General features: G+C 48.4%; 1 protein-coding gene, 13 non-coding genes and 1 pseudogene across 14 annotated transcripts; all 15 read right to left on the reverse strand.

Annotated features, from left to right (window-relative positions):
- Positions 1–9708: 9708 nt before the first annotated feature.
- On the reverse strand, positions 9709–9780 carry TRNAQ-CUG (transfer RNA glutamine (anticodon CUG)). Its single transcript has one exon. It is a non-coding gene; the product is annotated as a tRNA-Gln (tRNA).
- Positions 9781–9787: 7 nt separating this feature from the next.
- Positions 9788–9858, reverse strand: TRNAE-CUC (transfer RNA glutamic acid (anticodon CUC)). The gene has a single exon. It is a non-coding gene; the product is annotated as a tRNA-Glu (tRNA).
- Positions 9859–9935: 77 nt separating this feature from the next.
- On the reverse strand, positions 9936–10007 carry TRNAQ-CUG (transfer RNA glutamine (anticodon CUG)). Its single transcript has one exon. It is a non-coding gene; the product is annotated as a tRNA-Gln (tRNA).
- Positions 10008–10163: 156 nt separating this feature from the next.
- TRNAQ-CUG (transfer RNA glutamine (anticodon CUG)) lies at positions 10164–10235 on the reverse strand. The gene has a single exon. It is a non-coding gene; the product is annotated as a tRNA-Gln (tRNA).
- A 7-nt stretch (positions 10236–10242) lies between these two features.
- TRNAE-CUC (transfer RNA glutamic acid (anticodon CUC)) lies at positions 10243–10313 on the reverse strand. Its single transcript has one exon. It is a non-coding gene; the product is annotated as a tRNA-Glu (tRNA).
- Positions 10314–10391: 78 nt separating this feature from the next.
- On the reverse strand, positions 10392–10463 carry TRNAQ-CUG (transfer RNA glutamine (anticodon CUG)). Its single transcript has one exon. It is a non-coding gene; the product is annotated as a tRNA-Gln (tRNA).
- A 3676-nt stretch (positions 10464–14139) lies between these two features.
- LOC146203767 (uncharacterized) lies at positions 14140–15200 on the reverse strand. The gene has a single exon (XM_084588936.1). The coding sequence runs from the start codon at positions 15157–15159 to the stop codon at positions 14140–14142; it is 1020 nt and encodes a 339-aa protein (XP_084445062.1). The 5' UTR covers positions 15160–15200.
- Positions 15201–15524: 324 nt separating this feature from the next.
- On the reverse strand, positions 15525–15596 carry TRNAQ-CUG (transfer RNA glutamine (anticodon CUG)). Its single transcript has one exon. It is a non-coding gene; the product is annotated as a tRNA-Gln (tRNA).
- Positions 15597–15603: 7 nt separating this feature from the next.
- Positions 15604–15675, reverse strand: TRNAE-CUC (transfer RNA glutamic acid (anticodon CUC)). Its single transcript has one exon. It is a non-coding gene; the product is annotated as a tRNA-Glu (tRNA).
- Positions 15676–15828: 153 nt separating this feature from the next.
- Positions 15829–15900, reverse strand: TRNAE-CUC (transfer RNA glutamic acid (anticodon CUC)). Its single transcript has one exon. It is a non-coding gene; the product is annotated as a tRNA-Glu (tRNA).
- A 77-nt stretch (positions 15901–15977) lies between these two features.
- On the reverse strand, positions 15978–16049 carry TRNAQ-CUG (transfer RNA glutamine (anticodon CUG)). Its single transcript has one exon. It is a non-coding gene; the product is annotated as a tRNA-Gln (tRNA).
- Positions 16050–16056: 7 nt separating this feature from the next.
- TRNAE-CUC (transfer RNA glutamic acid (anticodon CUC)) lies at positions 16057–16128 on the reverse strand. Its single transcript has one exon. It is a non-coding gene; the product is annotated as a tRNA-Glu (tRNA).
- Positions 16129–16207: 79 nt separating this feature from the next.
- Positions 16208–16279, reverse strand: TRNAQ-CUG (transfer RNA glutamine (anticodon CUG)). The gene has a single exon. It is a non-coding gene; the product is annotated as a tRNA-Gln (tRNA).
- A 7-nt stretch (positions 16280–16286) lies between these two features.
- TRNAE-CUC (transfer RNA glutamic acid (anticodon CUC)) lies at positions 16287–16358 on the reverse strand. The gene has a single exon. It is a non-coding gene; the product is annotated as a tRNA-Glu (tRNA).
- Positions 16359–16378: 20 nt separating this feature from the next.
- LOC146203775 (uncharacterized) lies at positions 16379–17437 on the reverse strand (annotated as a pseudogene).
- Positions 17438–18638: the final 1201 nt, after the last annotated feature.

The following is an 18638-nucleotide window of genomic DNA, read 5'->3' on the forward strand; positions in this document are numbered from 1 at the left end:
CTCCGCAGCGTCTTGCTGCTTCAAACTTTCTTTTAGTTTATACACTTGTTCAAAAAAAATAATCACATACAGATCGTGCATCGACATCACAGTGTCTATAAGCCATCCTACTCCTCGAAATACTGTGAAGGCCCAATAGCATGATGAGGTCATACTGAAAATCATTAACAGTTGTCAAGTACCGAATTCCACTTGGCGTCAATGGCAGGTCTTTTTTAAGTGTCCTTTGTAACATATCCCAGTAAAACACCGCATCCCAACAATCCATGAACACGTGCTCAACTGTTTCAGGTTTCCTACATAGTAGACAGTTTGAGCCCCAAGGTACAAAAAGGCCCTTTTCTTCCATCCATGTTTTGACTGGAAGGGTTCCTGTATGCAATTTAAAAAAGAATTGTTTTTACGCCCGGTGCAACAGTCATGTTTTTAACTCGCTTGAGCACGTCTTTCCCTGGGCCTTCACAGTATAAGGTTCTGTGCAATGGAGCTGGGAACAATTGTGAAATAAGATCCTTGTACCACGGCCGCTCGATGGAAGGCTTCCATCGAGCGGCCGTGCTTGTACAGCAGCTTAGGTGGTACCGTCGCTAAATACTCTACAGAGTACCGCACGCGCAAAAACCTGAACGACCACACCACTTCTCGCAGGAAGCGTGACACAGTGTATCCCCGAGCAGAGCATGAAGAGACTATAAACTCTGGAATTGCACTGGATAGCATGATTTGCATAAAGGTTCTCAGGAATGCATCTTTTTGGTCACGCAGGAAACTAAACCTTAAAACCATCTGCCGCACAAATAAATGCATTAGAGACAACCCTCCGTCTTTAACTCGCCGAAAGAGATTATCTCTGCTAATTCGTTCCCAGTTGGACGACCAAATGAAGACCGCAAATACACGATGGAACCTTTGTATATTGATTCGAGCACAATACAATACTTGAAGTAAATACATTATACTTGCCACCAAAAAGGTATTGCATACAGTCGCACGGGCGAAAATAGAGATGTTACGTCCCATCCATCCTTTCGTCCTTTCCCGTATTTCTTCCGCTTTTTTATTCCAGTAATTCGTATTTTCCCCGTATTTGTCCAAAGGGACTACCAAATAAACTCCGGGCTTTGTAGCCCCATCTTACTCCACAAAAAATTTCCGGTTCCTCTTCCCATTCCTCGTACCTGACTCCGAGCCTTTCTTTATATTAACAGCACTACCAGTCTGCCTGCAATACCTTTGTGTTACTTGCAAAGCTTCCGAAACGCTTTCGCGGTCTTCACAAAAAAGCGCCACATCATCAGCGTATGCCACTATTTTCACTTCACATACTCCCAGCTTAAAACCACGGATGTATTCGTTAGCAGTTACCATTCTACACAATGGTTCCAAATATATAGCGAAGAGGTGAGGAGACAGTGGACATCCCTGCCGCACAGATGCTCTTACATCAGTTCTTTCAGATAACACTTTGTTAATCGTAAGGCGTGTAGAACAGCATGCATAAGCCATTTTAACTCATTTGAGTACAACGGCACCAACACCAATATGTTCCAACAAACAGTACAATATTTCATGAGACACACGATTAAATGATTTTTTCAAAATCAACTTGAACCATGGCCACTCTCCTGTTTAGAGCATCGCAGCACTCGAACACAGTACGCGCTACATGAATATTAATAAATATGCTTCTAGTCTTTATTCCACATGTTTGATGAGGTCCAACAATATTGTCACGTAGTGATGACAAGGCCGTTGACACCAAAAGAAGACACAGGCTTGATGGTACTGAAATTAACTCTTTATTGGGCTGACTTGCGCCCGCGAAAGAACTAAGCAACTCGGCGGCGGCGATAGCAACAAACGTGCTGGCCGATCGTCGAAAGAAGAATGCTCGTCACACTCGTCAACGCTCAATTTAAAGGCTGCACAGAACAATCTAGATAACGTCGCAAACAGCTACCAGCACAAGCTGGAACATTGTAGAAAGACACACGAGTGGCCGGAATCTTCAGGACAGATCTCGGTGCATTTTGCGCTACAACGAAACTGATAAAGGTGTGACTCCCGACATCGAGCATTAACAAACAAAGAATACGGAACTGATAAGCGATGCAGAATCAGAGTGATAAGGCCGTACGGCGGCGGCTGTTAAAAAACAACAAATACAGTTTTGAAGGTTTCGCGGCATTACTCCCCCCTTTAAAAAAAAACATCGCCTCGATGTTCCAAAACAAAGCAACTTAAACATAAACACTGCAAGGTTTAAACGCCACAGATTATTTAAAGCGCGTAATATGGCTTTAGTCGTACAACATGTACAATTTCTGGGCGTGCGCGTAGCCGTTGTGATGCTGACGTTCTGTCGGGAATGACTTGATAGTCCAGTGGTCCGACGCGGCGAATGATTTTGTACGACCCAAAGTATCGACGCAACAGCTTTTCACTTAATCCGCGACGACGAATTGGTGTCCAAACCCACACTTGGTCGCCTGGATTGTACTCGGCGTGGCGTCGTCGTAAGTTGTATCGTCGGCTGTCGGTGCGCTGTTGGTCTTTAATACGTAGCCGTGCGAGTCGTCGGGCTTCCTCTGCACGCTGCAGGCAGGCGGCGACGTCAAGGTTGTCCTCGTTGGTTACGTGCGGTAGCATTGCGTCGAGCGTCGTCGTGGGCTCCCTACCGTACACAAGCTTGAACGGGGTCGCTCTGGTCGTCTCCTGGACTGCCGTGCTATACGCGAAGATCACGTACGGCAAGATGGCGTCCCAGGTCTTGTGTTCAGCGTCGACGTACATAGCGATCATGTCCGCGGTCGTTTTATTCAGGCGCTCCGTAAGGCCATTGGTCTGGGGATGGTACGCAGTTGTTCGTCGATGGCTTCTGTGACTGTATTCCAGGATGGCTTGCGTCAACTCTGCCGTAAACGCCGTTCCCCTGTCCGTGATGAGCACTTCTGGGGCGCCGTGTCGCAAGAGAATTTGTTCGACAAAAAATTTGGCGACTTCTGCCGCGGTACCATTGGGTAGTGCTTTTGCTTCGGCGTAACGGGTAAGGTAGTCAGTGGCCACGATGATCCACTTGTTACTCATAGACGAAGATGGAAAGGGGCCAAGGAAATCCATCCCAATTTGTTGAAAGGGCATGATTGGGGGCGGAATCGGATTTAGTAGTCCTGCTGGTCTGATCGGCGGCGTCTTGCGTCGTTGGCGCTCACGACACGTCTTCACGTAGTGGGCAACTTCGGCAGGCAGTCGCGGCCAGTAGTACTCCTGGATTCGATGCAACGTGCGCGCAAATCCGAGGTGGCCTCCTGTGGGCTCATCGTGCAACGCATGCAGAATTTCTTGCCGGAGGGTTTTAGGCACTGCGAGAAGCTGCGCGGTCTGGTTGGGTGCGAAGTTCTTCTTCACGAGGAGGCCATTGCTTAACGTGAACGATGATAAATGTCGCCTGAACACACCAGGAGGGGAAGCGGTTTTTCCTTCCAAGTAATCGGCTAGCGCTTTCAGCTCAGGGTCTGATCGCTGTTGTTCTGCGAAACTGCTGGCGCTTACCGGTCCCAAAAAGGCGTCGTCGTCATCATCCTTCGGGGGAGCGTCGACGGGAGCGCGTGATAAGCAGTCTGCGTCGGAATGCTTCCGGCCCGACTTATAGACTACAGTTAAGTCAAATTCTTGAAGTCGTAGGCTCCATCTGGCAAGGCGGCCGCAGGGATCTTTCAAATTAGCCAGCCAGCAGAGCGCGTGATGGTCGCTTGCCACCTTGAATGGTCGGCCGTATAGGTATGGACGAAACTTAGAAGTGGCCCAGATTATCGCGAGGCACTCCTTCTCGGTCGTCGAGTAATTGACTACGGCTTTTGTGAGGGACCTGCTAGCGTTGGCGATTACTTTCTCCTGCCCGGCACTCTTCTGGACGAGAACGGCTCCTAGGCCCACACTCCCCGCGTCGGTGTGGATTTCGGTCTCGGCGTTTTCATCAAAGTGGCTAAGTACAGGAGGGCACTGTCGGCGGCGCTTAAGTTCGTCGAAGGCTTCTCCTTGCGGCGCTTCCCATTTAAAAGGTGCGTCAACCTTTGTAAGCTGCGTCAACGGTTCGGCGATGCGCGAAAAGTTTCTGACAAATCGTCGATAATAAGCGCACAACCCAAGGAATCGGCTCACAGCTTTCTTGTCGACAGGCGGTGGGAATTGTGATATTGCAGCTGTTTTCTCCGGGTCTGGGCGAACACCATCCTTACTAACGATGTGACCTAGGAACCGCAGTTCTCCGTAGGCGAAGTGGCACTTATCTGCTTTTAGCGTTAGTCCCGATGACTTGATGGCTTCCAGCACTGTCTTTAGTCGTTTTAGGTGGTCTTCAAAGTTTGACGAGAAGACAACGTCGTCCAAATATACCAAACAAATTTGCCACTTCAAGCCTGCCAGGACTGTCCATTACTCGTTGAAACGTGGCTGGTGCGGAGCAGAGACCAAATGGCATCACCTTGAACTCATAAAGGCCGCCCGGTGTGATGAATATGGTCTTCTCGCGATCTCTTTCGTCGACCTCAATTTGCCAATATCCGCTCTTCAGGTCCATCGATGAGAAGTACTTTGCATTGCAGAGCCGGTCGAGAGTGTCGTCGATGCGGGGAAGCGGGTAGACATCCTTCTTCGTTATGCTATTCAAGCGGCGGTAATCAACGCAGAAGCGAAGTGTGCTGTCTTTCTTCTTGACCAAAACGACTGGTGCCGCCCAGGGGCTGTTCGATGGCTGGAGTACGTCATCACGCAGCATTTCCTCAACTTGATCGCGAATGGCCTGCCGTTCTCGCGGCGATACACGATAAGGGCTTTGGCGCAGAGGTCGGTCGTGTTCGTCCGTTATAATGCGGTGCTTGGCCAGTGGTGTTTGTCGTACCTTCGATGATGACGAGAAGCACTCCCTGTAGCTTCGAAGAAGACTGCGAATCTGGTTTTTCCTGCTGTGAGTCAATGCTGGGTTGATGCCAAATGTGGGCTGACGGAATTAGTCCGGTGCGTCTTCCAGTGGTTGGTCGTGGAGGGCGAATACGTCTTTGAGGACCGCTAATTTGTCGAGAAAAGCGATGGTCGTGCCATTGTTGAGATGCCGGTATTCTTCAGTGAAGTTTGTTACCAGCACCTGAGCTTGTCCTCTCCGGAATTTCGCGATGCCTCTTGCGATGCCGACACCTCGTTCCAAGAGCAATTGGATATTTCCTTCGACGATGCCTTCAGCGGTTTCGATGTCTGCGCTACCTACGCTGACTGCGACGCTTGATCGGGGCGGCAAGGTCAATTCTCCGTCGAGGACGTTTAGAGCGACATGTTGCGTCGAAGTCGTCGTAGCAGGTATGGCTTTGTCGGCAGAAAGCTTGATGAGCTTGGATCGGAGGTCGATGATAGCCCTATTTTCATTTAGGAAGTCCATGCCTAAAATCGCGTCGCGGGAGTACTGCTGCAAGACCACAAAGCTAGTGGGGTAAGTACGCCCATTTACGGTTATTCTTGCAGTACATCGTCCCGATGGAGTAATCAGGTTGCCACCTGCGGTGCGAATTAGCGGGCCATCCCAAGCGGTCGTAACTTTCCTGAGCTGGGAGGCTCACGATCCACTGATGACTGAATAGTCAGCTCCGGTGTCTACTAGGGCAATGACTCTGCGACCGTCGACATCAACTTAGAGGTCGCTTGTTCGCGTCCTCGCATTGCACGTAGGCCTTGGGGTCCGATCTCGGCTGCGTCGTTTCTTCAGGTTATGGCCGGGGCATACCGTTGTTACTTCGCTGGGCGGCGGTGTCGGCTTGCACTCTGGTCGTGTTGTCGTCGATGTCGTCGTGTGGAGCGGCGATGAAATGGTTGCGTCGTCGTTAGTGGTCATCGGCGGTGGAGGATCTTCGTCTTTTCGCCGTTGAGCAACATCACCTCCAAAGGTTGCTGCCTTTAGTTTCCCCTACGGGGGCTAGGAGACCGCCCTTGCACGTAACCGCGGCCCCCCGGCGACGCAAATCGGGAATTGTACGGTGATAAGGAGCGTGACAGACGCCTTGGCGACGAGTGCTCTCCGCTGCGCGGGAAGTCATTGATTTCCTGTGGTCGCTCGCCAGGACGGGGTCGTGGAGCGTCGACAGCGAAACCACGGAGGCCGATCTGCCTGTACGGGCAGTGACGGAGGATGTGTCCTGCCTCACCACAATGGAAACAGAGAGGTCGGTTGTTAGATGTCCTCCAGGCGTCGCATTTCCTGGAGCTTGGAGATCGTTGGTAGACTTCGCGGGTGGGGGCCAAGGGGCGGCTTTCGGATGCAGGATGGTAGCGACGAGGGCTTGGGAGGTCGCGTCGGCTTGGGAGGTCGCGTCGGGGTGCAGGACGCCATAATGCAGCTGCATAGTCCATCGCTGCTGGTTCATGCTCTGGAGCCGTCGGAGTCGTCGCCTTAGGAACGCCCAGCGCCTGCTGAACTTCACGGACGACGTTCGCGAGCGTCGCCACCTGGGGTTGTTGCGATGATGGCAGCATTCGGCGGAGCTCCTCTCGCACGATTTCCCAGATGAGGTCCCGAAGGTTCTAGCTCTAAGCTTGCAGATGCGCTCAGGTAGTGGCATGAGTGGTCTGTTTGAAGTGGTCGCTCGTAGTGGCGCATCCGGGTGTCCAACGTCTTCTCGATGGTCGATGCTTCACTTTCAAATTCTTCCGCAGTTCTCGGCGGGTTCCGGACAAGCCCCGCAAAAAGCGACTCTTTAACGCCTCGCATTAGGAATTTCACTCTCTCACCTTCGGTCATGTTAGGGTCGGCGCGGCAAAACAGGCGTTTCATCTCCTCTACGTAGACCAGGACGGGCTCGTTTGGTAGTTGAATTCTTGATTGGAGGAGGGCCTGAGCTCTTCCTTTTTAAACAGAACTTGTAAAAGCCATCAAGAACTGTGCTTTCGATATCTCCCAATCCTTGAAAGAAGTCTCGTGATTTTCAAACCAAACTCGGGCATGTCCTTGAAGAACAAAGTAGACCTGCCTGAGTTTCGCAGCATCGTTCCAACCGTTGAATTCTGCCACACGGTCGAAAAGGTCCATCCAGTCTCCCGCATCTTCATCCGGTCGTCCATGGAAGCAGGGGGGTTCACGAGGTTGGACGAAAACAACCGGTGCTGTAGGCTGGGCCATTGTCAGCGTCGATGCCTTCCGAGATCGAATGGGGTCTTCGCTTGAAGGATCAAAGGCAGCACCTCCACCAGATGTCACGTAGTGGTGAAAAGGCCGTTGACACCAAAAGAAGACACAGGCATGATGGTACTGAAGTTAATTCTTTATTGGGCTGACTTGCGCCCGCAAAAGAACTAAGCAACTCGGCGGCGGCGATAGCAACAAATGTGCTGGTCGATCGTCGAACAAAGAATGCTCGTCACACTCGTCAACGCTCAATTTAAAGGCTGCACAGAACAATCTAGATAACGTCGCAAACAGCTACCAGCACAAGCTGGAACATTGTAGAAAGACACACGAGTGGCCAGAATCTTCGGGACAGATCTCGGTGCATCTTGCGCTACAACGAAACTGATAAAGGTGTGACTCGCGACATCGAGAATTAACAAAGAATACAGAACTGATAAGCGATCCAGAATCAGAGTGATAAGGCCGTACGGCGGCGGCTGTTAAAAAAAAACAACAAATACAGTTTTGAATGTTTCGCGGCAATATCTTTTTTAATGTATTGCAATCTCTTAGCTAACACCTTCATCAGAATTTTATAATCAAGATTTGTTAACGTGATCGGTCTATAGTTCGTAACTTTTAAAAGCATGGCTGACTCACCAGTCTTGGGAACCAAGACCGTATGCGCGTTGCTAAACGACGGTGGCATATAACCCACATCAAAGCACTCCTTGAAAAGCCTATAGAGCATGATAGATAACTCAATTTTAAGGCTCTTGTAAAAGGCCGCACTCAACCCATCTGGTCCTGGGGACTTTCCGACATTCAATTCATCAATGGCTTTTTATATTTCCTCCACACTTATTTCGTTCTCTAACTCTTCAGTAACTTCTCTGCCTAATATTGGTATCACAGGCAAAAAGTTATCTCTAAACCCTTCTTCGCTTGGTGCTTTGCTCGAAAACAGCTCACGGTAATGCTCCACGAAGGCGCTCGTAATTCTGTCTTGATCATCATGCCTCTGCCCCTTGTATTCGATAACCGTTATCTGGTTCGCGCGCGCATATCGCTTTTCATCAGCGAGGGCGTGTTTTGTTGGCGTCTCGCCACCGAGCCATTTTTCCGTGCGCGCTCTTATCGCGGCGCCTCTGTACTTCTGGGCATCCAAAGCTTCTAGCCTAACTTTGATGCCTTTTATATCATGCATGAACATACCCGGCATTCGTTCTTCTTCACGCCCTAAATATTGTAAGAGCTCTAGCAGTTGCTTTTCTTCTTTCTTTTCCTCATACTTAATAATGGAAGAGCGCTCAATTGCATTCATTTTAACCTCTTGTTTAAATCGTTCCCAGGATTCAATACAGCCTGTTTCGCTCTCATAAAAAATATCAATGCTTTCCTTAACTTTTCTTGAAAATAGTTCGTCTTCTGTAAGCCTCGAGTTTATTTTCCATAAGGCCCAGTTCATTTTTAATTTACACTGCTTCGTTCCGCCCAGCGTGACCGTAACTAAGCAATGGTCACTAAATGACACTTGCTTCACTTCATACTGTTCACAGGTAGGCGAAAACTCCGGCGACACATATATTCTGTCAAGTCGCGCGTGACTACTACCTTGAAAATGTGTGAAATGCACACGTTTCCCACCATTCACCAGGACTGTTACGTCTTCTAAGTTCCACTCATTGAGGACACACTTCAGCAATTCGGCACTTTGGTCTTTTCCACATTTCTATTCGAACGATCCTTAGAGTCTACAACACAGTTGAAATCTCCCAAAAATATAAGCGCACGACTGCATTCAAGGAAAGGCACCAACTGCTCAAAAAAGTCGCGCCGTTCTTTTTGTGTCGTTGGTGCATACAGGACCCCCACCCTCACCGCACAGGCTTCGTATTTGAGGTCGCACATGACGAAACGCCCCATTGCACAAGTTATTACTTGCTCCACTGCTATGCCTACACTTTTCCTCAGGAAAAGACAGCAACCTGCCGACAAACCGACTGCATGGCTTACGCAAACATTGAAGCGTGACAGAAAACCAAACACCATATTATCTGTTTGCTGCTCATCCCCAACCTTTGTTTCTTGTATGGCTACGATGTCTAAATCTAGTTCGCTCAACAAACGGTTCAACTGCACTTGCTTCCGTCTCGAGGCGAGCCCTCGGACGTTTAGAGTGCCCACTTTTAGCGGTTTTTCCCAATAAGTCATACTCTAAACCCAGCTAACAAACAATGACTAAAGGCTCACTGCTTTAGTCTCTTGTCGCGAGTGAGCGACGAGGACCGCAACGAGGTTTGCGATAAGGCTAACTTGCCTTTCTTAACGCCTTCCACCCTCCACTGCTTTTCCAGTCGACGCAGTTCCCGTTCTGTAGCTGGTACCTTTTCGTAGTCTCGTGGTCTCTTCATGGAGACGGTTGTCATATCCATTGGGAACTCAGCAACGCTGCCTTCCGAAGTGCCTTCCGCTGTGGAACGTGGCGGAAGATCGCAAGCGAGAGCACAAAAGAATGCAGATGCATGCCATCAGAAAAAAAAAAAAAAATCAGTCGCAGGTCTCACCGAGAATTGCACTCAGATCGCTGGATTCAGAGTCCAGAGTGCTAACCATTACACCATGAGACCGCCATCTTTCCGACGCAAGGAATCGAACCCGGGCCTCCTGGGTGAGAGCCAGGTATCCAGCCACTAGACCACGCCGGAACGTGACGGAAGATCGCAAGCGAGAGCACAAAAGAATGCAGATGCATGCCATCAGAAAAAAAAAAAAAAACAGTCGCAGGTCTCACCAAGACTTGAACTCGGATCGCTGGATTCAGAGTCCAGAGTGCTAACCATTACACCATGAGACCGCCATCTTTCCAACGCAAGGAATCGAACCCGGGCCTCCTGGGAGAGAGCCAGGTATCCAGCCACTAGACCACGCCGGAACGTGACGGAAGATCGCAAGCGAGAGCACAAAAGAATGCAGATGCATGCCATCAGAAAAAAAAAAGAAAAACAGTCGCAGGTCTCACCGAGACTTGAACTCGGATCGCTGGATTCAGAGTCCAGAGTGCTAACCATTACACCATGAGACCGCCATCTTTCCGACGCAAGGAATCGAACCCGGGCCTCCTGGGTGAGAGCCAGGTATCCAGCCACTAGACCACGCCGGAACGTGACGGAAGATCGCAAGCGAGAGCACAAAAGAATGCAGATGCATGCCATCAGAAAAAAAAAAAAAAAACAGTCGCAGGTCTCACCGAGACTTGAACTCGGATCGCTGGATTCAGAGTCCAGAGTGCTAACCATTACACCATGAGACTTTTTTTTTTTTTTTTATTGCCTGCTTTGACAAATACACTGCAAATATATACAGATAAAACACGGTGACCATGCCGTGGTCAGCGTGAATGCTTAAAACTTCTTAAAATGAACAAGTTCATCTAGGGCGCCAATCCAGTCTGGAGGTTCTGGCAATGTACGGTAAACATCTCGTAAGTACAAAATGCTTTCAATGAAATTCTCCCTGACTGGACGGACGTTTACATCGGCGTGCCTAACAGCCATCCTTGTTCGCCATATGCTGTGGAGCCCCAGAACCATGATTAGATCATAAGGAATGTCTCCATCGTTTTCAATTGGTAGAAAACGGATTCCGTACGGTGTTATTGGTAGGTCTTTCTTTAGAGTCCTTTGCAAGATGTCCCAGTAGAAGACTGGATCCCAGCAATCAATAAATACATGATCTATTGTTTCTGGTTTCTTGCATAATATACAGTTAGTTGTCCATGGAACGAATATTCCCTTTTCCTCTAACCAAGTCTTAACTGGGAGCGTGCCTGTATGAAGTTTAAAGAAGAAGGTTTTAATGCTGGGCTTAATATTCATCTTTTTAACTCTCTTTAAAACATCATTTCCTGGGCCTCCACAGTATATTGTTCGGTACCTGGGTGTTGGCAACATTGTATCCAGTAGGTCTCTGTACAGTTTTTTCCTTTGCACTGAACTTAAGTACTCAAGGGAAAATCGAGCCTTTAAGATTTGTACTGCAAGTACAACTTCTCGCCAAAACCCAGTTACTGCGCGTCCACCGTCATTGCATGATGAAACAATAAATTCAGGTAAGGCATTGCCTAAGTGCACTTGCATTACTGTGCGCAAAAAGTAGTCTTTCTGGTCCCGCAGAAAAATAAATCGCGACACAATTTGTCTTAAAAACAGGTGAGACAGGCCTAATCCACCATTACAAACAGAATGAAACAAATTCGTCCTACTAGTACGTTCCCAACTTGCCCCCCAAATGAAAACCGCGAACACTCTGTGAATTTTTTGCAGATTTGTGCGTTTCATGAACAAAAATTGGAGTACGAACCACACCTTGGATATCAAAAAAAGATTGCAGACAGTCGCGCGGGCAAACATGGACAAATTACGGCCTTGCCAGCCTTGCGCCTTTTCCCTGACCCTTTCTGTCTCTTGACGCCAGTACTGTTCGCTATCTTGATAGCTATCAAGTGGCATACCCAGATACTTCGTAGGCAACGATGTCCATCGCATGTTTGCAAACGTTTCCGGTCTTTCGTACCAGTTACCATGCCAAAAGCCAGCCGATTTTTCCCAGTTAATCTCACAGCCAGTTGCGGTGCAAAAACCGCCAGCAACCTCGACTGCCTCACTTACGCTTTGTCGGTTCACACAGAAAATGGCAATATCATCCGCGTACGCAAGTACTTTCACTTCAGATGCTTGTAGCTTGAATCCACGGATTCTTTCATTATTAATCAGGCTTAAACAAAAGGGCTCTAGATACAAGGCAAATAGAAGAGGGGACATTGGACATCCTTGCCTCACTGACGATCGCACGGCTATTGCGTCAGTAAGACTTTTATTTACAATAATACGGGTAGAGCACCCAGCGTATGCCATTTTGACTCCATCTACGATAACACTTCCGATATTTACATGCTCTAAAATGGTGAAAAGGACGTCATGTGAAACGTTGTCAAATGCTTTTGACAAGTCAAGCTGCATCATTGCTACATGTCTTCCGTCTGCATCACAACACTCTAAAACGCATCTTGCTGTGTGTACATTCGTACAGATAGTGCGGCCCTTAATGCCGCACGTTTGGTGTGGACCTACCAACTGTTTAATGACACCTTGCACCCTCCTTGCCAACACTTTCATAAACAATTTATAATCCACATTTGTGAGGCTTATAGGCCGATAGGACTCCACCGATAGAAGTTTGACTGCGTCATCTGATTTAGGAATTAAGACAATATGTGAAGCTTTGAAAGATGGCGGCATTTGTTTAACATGGTATGCTTCCTTTATTACGCAGTACAATGCCCTGCTGGCTTCTGATTTGAATTTCTTGTAAAAAGCAGCCCCTAATCCGTCAGGACCGGGTGATTTTCCAGCGCTTATTTCTTCTATAGCCTGCTCAATTTCAAGTACACTGATTGGTTGCTCAAGCCTGGCTTTAACTTCATCCTCAAGCCTGGGCATGGTCTGCAAAAACTGACTTTCGAATTGTTCTTTCCTTTGCTTAGCCCGCCCAAGTAGCTCACTATAGTACTCTGCAAACGCTTCTTTGATAACCTCGCATTCTGTTGCAACTTCGTTATGGTGAAGTATCTTTTTAATTTTGTTTTTTTCCGCGTATCTTTTCTCGTCACCGAGTGAGCGCTTGTTCGGTGTCTCGCCAACCCATAATCGCTCTGCTCGTGCTCGCACAATAGCTCCCCTATATCTTTCTTCATCGATAAGCTCAAGTTTATTCTTAACTTCTTTAATCTGCTTCGACCACAATCCAGGCGTCCCGCTATCTAGGTTCAGCAACAAGTTGAGTTGACGGTGCAGATCTTGCTCGTTCTCTTTACTGACATGTCGTAAAATGGTTGCTCTTTCTATTGCTTTCATTTTTATATTGTTCTTAAAACTTTCCCACTCACTCATCCAGTCCCCTGATTTCGTCGCAAACAGTGCGTTGAACATTTCCTTTACTTCGTTCACATAGCTCTCATCATCCAAAAGTTTAGAATTAAATTTCCAAAGCTCCCAGTTAAATTTAGATTTATTTTCCTTTGCTCCTATGCAAAAAACTACTAGGCTGTGATCTGTAAAAGACACGTGCTTAACTTCATAACTTCGGCACAGAGGCGCGAGTTCTAGGGAAATGTATGCACGATCTAGCCTCGCATGGCTTTCTCTTTGGAAATGGGTGTACTGGCATTGTCCATTAGGTGACAGAAGCCAACCAACATCTTCTAGATGATACTCTGTGGTTAACGTCCTTAATAAGTGTGCGCTGGGGTCCTTCACAGGCTGAAGTTTTACGCGATCTTCAGGCATACATACACAATTGAAGTCACCCACCATAACAACACCTCTTTCACCCTTCAAATGCTGTTCGAGCTGCTCGAAGAACAACCTACGCTCCCCTTCCTTATTAGGTGCATAGACGCATATCATACGCCATTTCAAATTAGAGAAGGAAAAGTCAACAACAATCAGGCGTCCAGAAGGGCACACTGTGACTGCCTCCTCGACAATGCCCAGACTGTTGCGAATAAAAATAACACATCCTGCCGAATTGCCAACAGCATGACACACACATACATTGTACCTATCTCTGAATGGTTGCACCATGCGGTCCGTTTGTTCTTCACTTTCTACCTTCGTTTCTTGTATAGCGACCAAGTCCAATTCGTTTTCAAGAAATAGCCGACTAACTTGATATTGCCGCCGCCTCGCTGTCATTCCGCGAACGTTTAAGGTGGCTATACGTAACGCAGACTGGAGGTTTACTGCCATTTAATTGCAAAACAAAAGGACCGCACAGCGCTTACCACGGCAGTCTGGGAAGCAGTTGAGCATGTGCACTTGCTTTTTTGGTTGAGCCCGTAGCCACTGCGAAGAGGCCTTGCTTCTCGGTCGAAGCACCTTGAAGGGTTTGTCCAGTTCCTTGTGCACAAACTTCACAATCGCTCTTTGCTACGAGGGCGGTGTCCCGACCGTATTCCGGTCGAGGGAGATGTTTGGCTTCGGTCTGAAGCTAGGTCGCCGTGGCATGACGGCTTTGGGGGGCGGTCCCTCGTTGTTAGTGTAGTCAAGGCCGTCTCCTGCTCCCACGCTGTCCCCGTGCGTTCTTTTTGAGTTCACAGTTAATTCCATCGGCTCCCGCTGACTTCCATTGCCTGCGGCTGACGCTGCTCTTCGGTCACTACTAGACGCAGCCTTCGTAACTTCAGGTGACTGCATGCCGTCCTGGGTGTGTTCGTCTGGCTGGCCCTCCGACAAGGTGCTCTCGGAGGACTTCTCAGCAGCCTCCGAAGGCGTCTTTACTTGTGTAGCAAGTGACTGGCTTTTCGTGTCGCGGCTTGCGGCCTGCGTGGAGCCTTCAGAATTTTCGGAAGACGCGTTAGGGCATCGCGTGGACACTTCTAGCCTCCCTTTCGCTGCTTCCTCGGCGTCGGCTTCATCCATAATGAGGTCTGAAGCCTCCTCTTGTTGCAGTGGTCCAGTAACACTCGCGTAAGTTTTAACGCACATGTCCTCCCGATGACCAAAGCGCCTGCATCGGGTGCAACGAGGAACACGACACTCGCGTCTAATGTGCCCCGCAGTCCGGCACCGGAGACAAAGCGGAGCTCTGCCCGGCACTACAACCAGAGCCAACTCGCCTGCTACGCGGAGCTGGTGCGGGAGGTCATCCACCGAAACACCGGATTTCAGCTTGAGCCCAATTACTCTTGTCGTTGATGCTTTGTCCGCAACGCCACTGACACGCCACTTTTCTTTCGAAATGTCCGTTACCTTCCCAAAAGGGGCCAGGGCAGATCGCACGTCGTCGTCATGGACACCGTAGACAAGCCAGTGCAACTTCAGCCTCACGTCCTGGTTCATTGGGTCGATGATGACGCATCGTCGTTCCTTCACCTTGAAATCACGCAGGGCCAACATTTTCTTCATCCCGTCTCCGCTCTTGAATGTAAGCGCCCAGACGTGATTCATCTGGTACGCCCCCAAGGCAATCACCTCGGATATCCAGACTATCCAACGCATCGCGGAAGTCTTCCACGCGATACGGCCGACATCACACATCGGCATGCAGAAAAACAGTATTTAAAACATTCCGACCTGATGGCAGTTGAGGCAAAATGACTTGATAATCCTGGTCCGGTAAGTCCGCAATCCTGTTTCCGCGACCCAGCTGGGCCGCTGTTACCGCTCCGTCGGAGCACATGATGGCACGTCCGTTCGCCTCGGCGGCCGGAAGTAGAATCCCACTAGACCACGCCGGAACGTGACGGAAGATCGCAAGCGAGAGCACAAAAGAATGCAGATGCATGCCATCAGAAAAAAAGAAAATCAGTCGCAGGTCTCACCGAGACTTGAACTCGGATCGCTGGATTCAGAGTCCAGAGTGCTAACCATTACACCATGACACCGCCATCTTTCCGACGCCGGGAATCGAACCCGGGCCTCCTGGGTGAGAGCCAGGTATCCTAGCCACTAGACCACGCCGGAACGTGACGGAAGATCGCAAGCGAGAGCACAAAAGAATGCAGATGCATGCCATCAGAAAAAAAAAAAACAGTCGCAGGTCTCACCGAGAATTGCACTCAGATCGCTGGATTCAGAGTCCAGAGTGCTAACCATTACACCATGACACCGCCATCTTTCCGACGCCGGGAATCGAACCCGGGCCTCCTGGGTGAGAGCCAGGTATCCTAGCCACTAGACCACGCCGGAACGTGACGGAAGATCGCAAGCGAGAGCACAAAAGAATGCAGATGCATGCCATCAGAAAAAAAAAAAAAATCAGTCGCAGGTCTCACCGAGACTTGAACTCGGATCGCTGGATTCAGAGTCCAGAGTGCTAACCATTACACCATGACACCGCCATCTTTCCGACGCCGGGAATCGAACCCGGGCCTCCTGGGTGAGAGCCAGGTATCCTAGCCACTAGACCACGCCGGAACGTGACGGAAGATCGCAAGCGAGAGCACAAAAGAATGCAGATGCATGCCATCAGAAAAAAAAAAAAAAAAACAGTCGCAGGTCTCACCGAGACTTGAACTCGGATCGCTGGATTCAGAGTCCAGAGTGCTAACCATTACACCATGACACCGCCATCTTTCCGACGCCGGGAATCGAACCCGGGCCTCCTGGGTGAGAGCGAGGTATCCTAGCCACTAGACCACGCCGGATTTTTTTTTTTTTTTTTTTTATTGCCTGCTTTGACAAATACACTGCAAATATATACAGATAAAACACGGTGACCATGCCGTGGTCAGCGTGAATGCTTAAAACTTCTTAAAATGAACAAGTTCATCTAGGACGCCAATCCAGTCTGGAGGTTCTGGCAATGTACGGTAAACATCTCGTAAGTACAAAATGCTTTCAATGAAATTCTCCCTGACTGGACGGACGTTTACATCGGCGTGCCTAACAGCCATCCTTGTTCGCCATATGCTGTGGAGCCCCAGAACCATGATTAGATCATAAGGAATGTCTCCATCGTTTTCAATTGGTAGAAAACGGATTCCGTACGGTGTTATTGGTAGGTCTTTCTTTAGAGTCCTTTGCAAGATGTCCCAGTAGAAGACTGGATCCCAGCAATCAATAAATACATGATCTATTGTTTCTGGTTTCTTGCATAATATACAGTTAGTTGTCCATGGAACGAATATTGCCTTTTCCTCTAACCAAGTCTTAACTGGGAGCGTGCCTGTATGAAGTTTAAAGAAGAAGGTTTTAATGCTGGGCTTAATATTCATCTTTTTAACTCTCTTTAAAACATCATTTCCTGGGCCTCCACAGTATATTGTTCGGTACCTGGGTGTTGGCAACATTGTATCCAGTAGGTCTCTGTACAGTTTTTTCCTTTGCACTGAACTTAAGTACTCAAGGGAAAATCGAGCCTTTAAGATTTGTACTGCAAGTACAACTTCTCGCCAAAACCCAGTTACTGCGCGTCCACCGTCATTGCATGATGAAACAATAAATCCAGGTAAGGCATTGCTTTAAGTGCACTTGCATTACTGTGCGCAAAAAGTAGTCTTTCTGGTCCCGCAGAAAAATAAATCGCGACACAATTTGTCTTAAAAACAGGTGAGACAGGCCTAAACCACCATTACAAACAGAATGAAACAAATTCGTCCTACTAGTACGTTCCCAACGTGCCCCCCAAATGAAAACCGCGAACACTCTGTGAATTTTTTGCAGATTTGTGCGTTTCATGAACAAAAATTGGAGTACGAACCACACCTTGGATATCAAAAAAAGATTGCAGACAGTCGCGCGGGTAAACATGGACAAATTACGGCCTTGCCAGCCTTGCGCCTTTTCCCTGACCCTTTCTGTCTCTTGACGCCAGTACTGTTCGCTATCTTGATAGCTATCAAGTGGCATACCCAGATACTTCGTAGGCAACGATGTCCATCGCATGTTTGCAAACGTTTCCGGTCTTTCGTACCAGTTACCATGCCAAAAGCCAGCCGATTTTTCCCAGTTAATCTCACAGCCAGTTGCGGTGCAAAAACCGCCAGCAACCTCGACTGCCTCACTTACGCTTTGTCGGTTCACACAGAAAATGGCTATATCATCCGCGTACAAAAGTACTTTCACTTCAGATGCTTGTAGCTTGAATCCACGGATTCTTTCATTATTAATCAGGCTTAAACAAAAGGGCTCTAGATACAAGGCAAATAGAAGAGGGGACAATGGACATCCTTGCCTCACTGACGATCGCACGGCTATTGCGTCAGTAAGACTTTTATTTACAATAATACGGGTAGAGCACCCAGCGTACGCCATTTTGACTCCATCTACGATAACACTTCCGATATTTACATGCTCTAAAATGGTGAAAAGGACGTCATGTGAAACGTTGTCAAATGCTTTTGACAAGTCAAGCTGCATCATTGCTACATGTCTTCCGTCTGCATCACAACACTCTAAAACGCATCTTGCTGTGTGTACATTCGTACAGATAGTGCGGCCCTTAATGCCGCACGTTTGGTGTGGACCTACCAACTGTTTAATGACACCTTGCACCCTCCTTGCCAACACTTTCATAAACAATTTATAATCCACATTTGTGAGGCTTATAGGCCGATAGGACTCCACCGATAGAAGTTTGACTGCGTCATCTGATTTAGGAATTAAGACAATATGTGAAGCTTTGAAAGATGGCGGCATTTGTTTAACATGGTATGCTTCCTTTATTACGCAGTACAATGCCCTGCTGGCTTCTGATTTGAATTTCTTGTAAAAAGCAGCCCCTAATCCGTCAGGACCGGGTGATTTTCCAGCGCTTATTTCTTCTATAGCCTGCTCAATTTCAAGTACACTGATTGGTTGCTCAAGCCTGGCTTTAACTTCATCCTCAAGCCTGGGCATGGTCTGCAAAAACTGACTTTCGAATTGTTCTTTCCTTTGCTTAGCCCGCCCAAGTAGCTCACTATAGTACTCTGCAAACGCTTCTT

The sequence above is a fragment of the Amblyomma maculatum genome, chromosome 1 (genome assembly GCF_055883805.1).
Source record: "Amblyomma maculatum isolate TAMU_Amacu chromosome 1, ASM5588380v1, whole genome shotgun sequence".
In the NCBI taxonomy this organism is placed as follows: Eukaryota; Metazoa; Arthropoda; class Arachnida; order Ixodida; family Ixodidae; genus Amblyomma; species Amblyomma maculatum.

Excerpts from the sequence above, each read along its gene's own strand:
- LOC146203767 (XM_084588936.1), bottom strand. The coding sequence starts at position 15,159 with ATGAATCACGTCTGGGCGCTTACATTCAAGAGCGGAGACGGGATGAAG.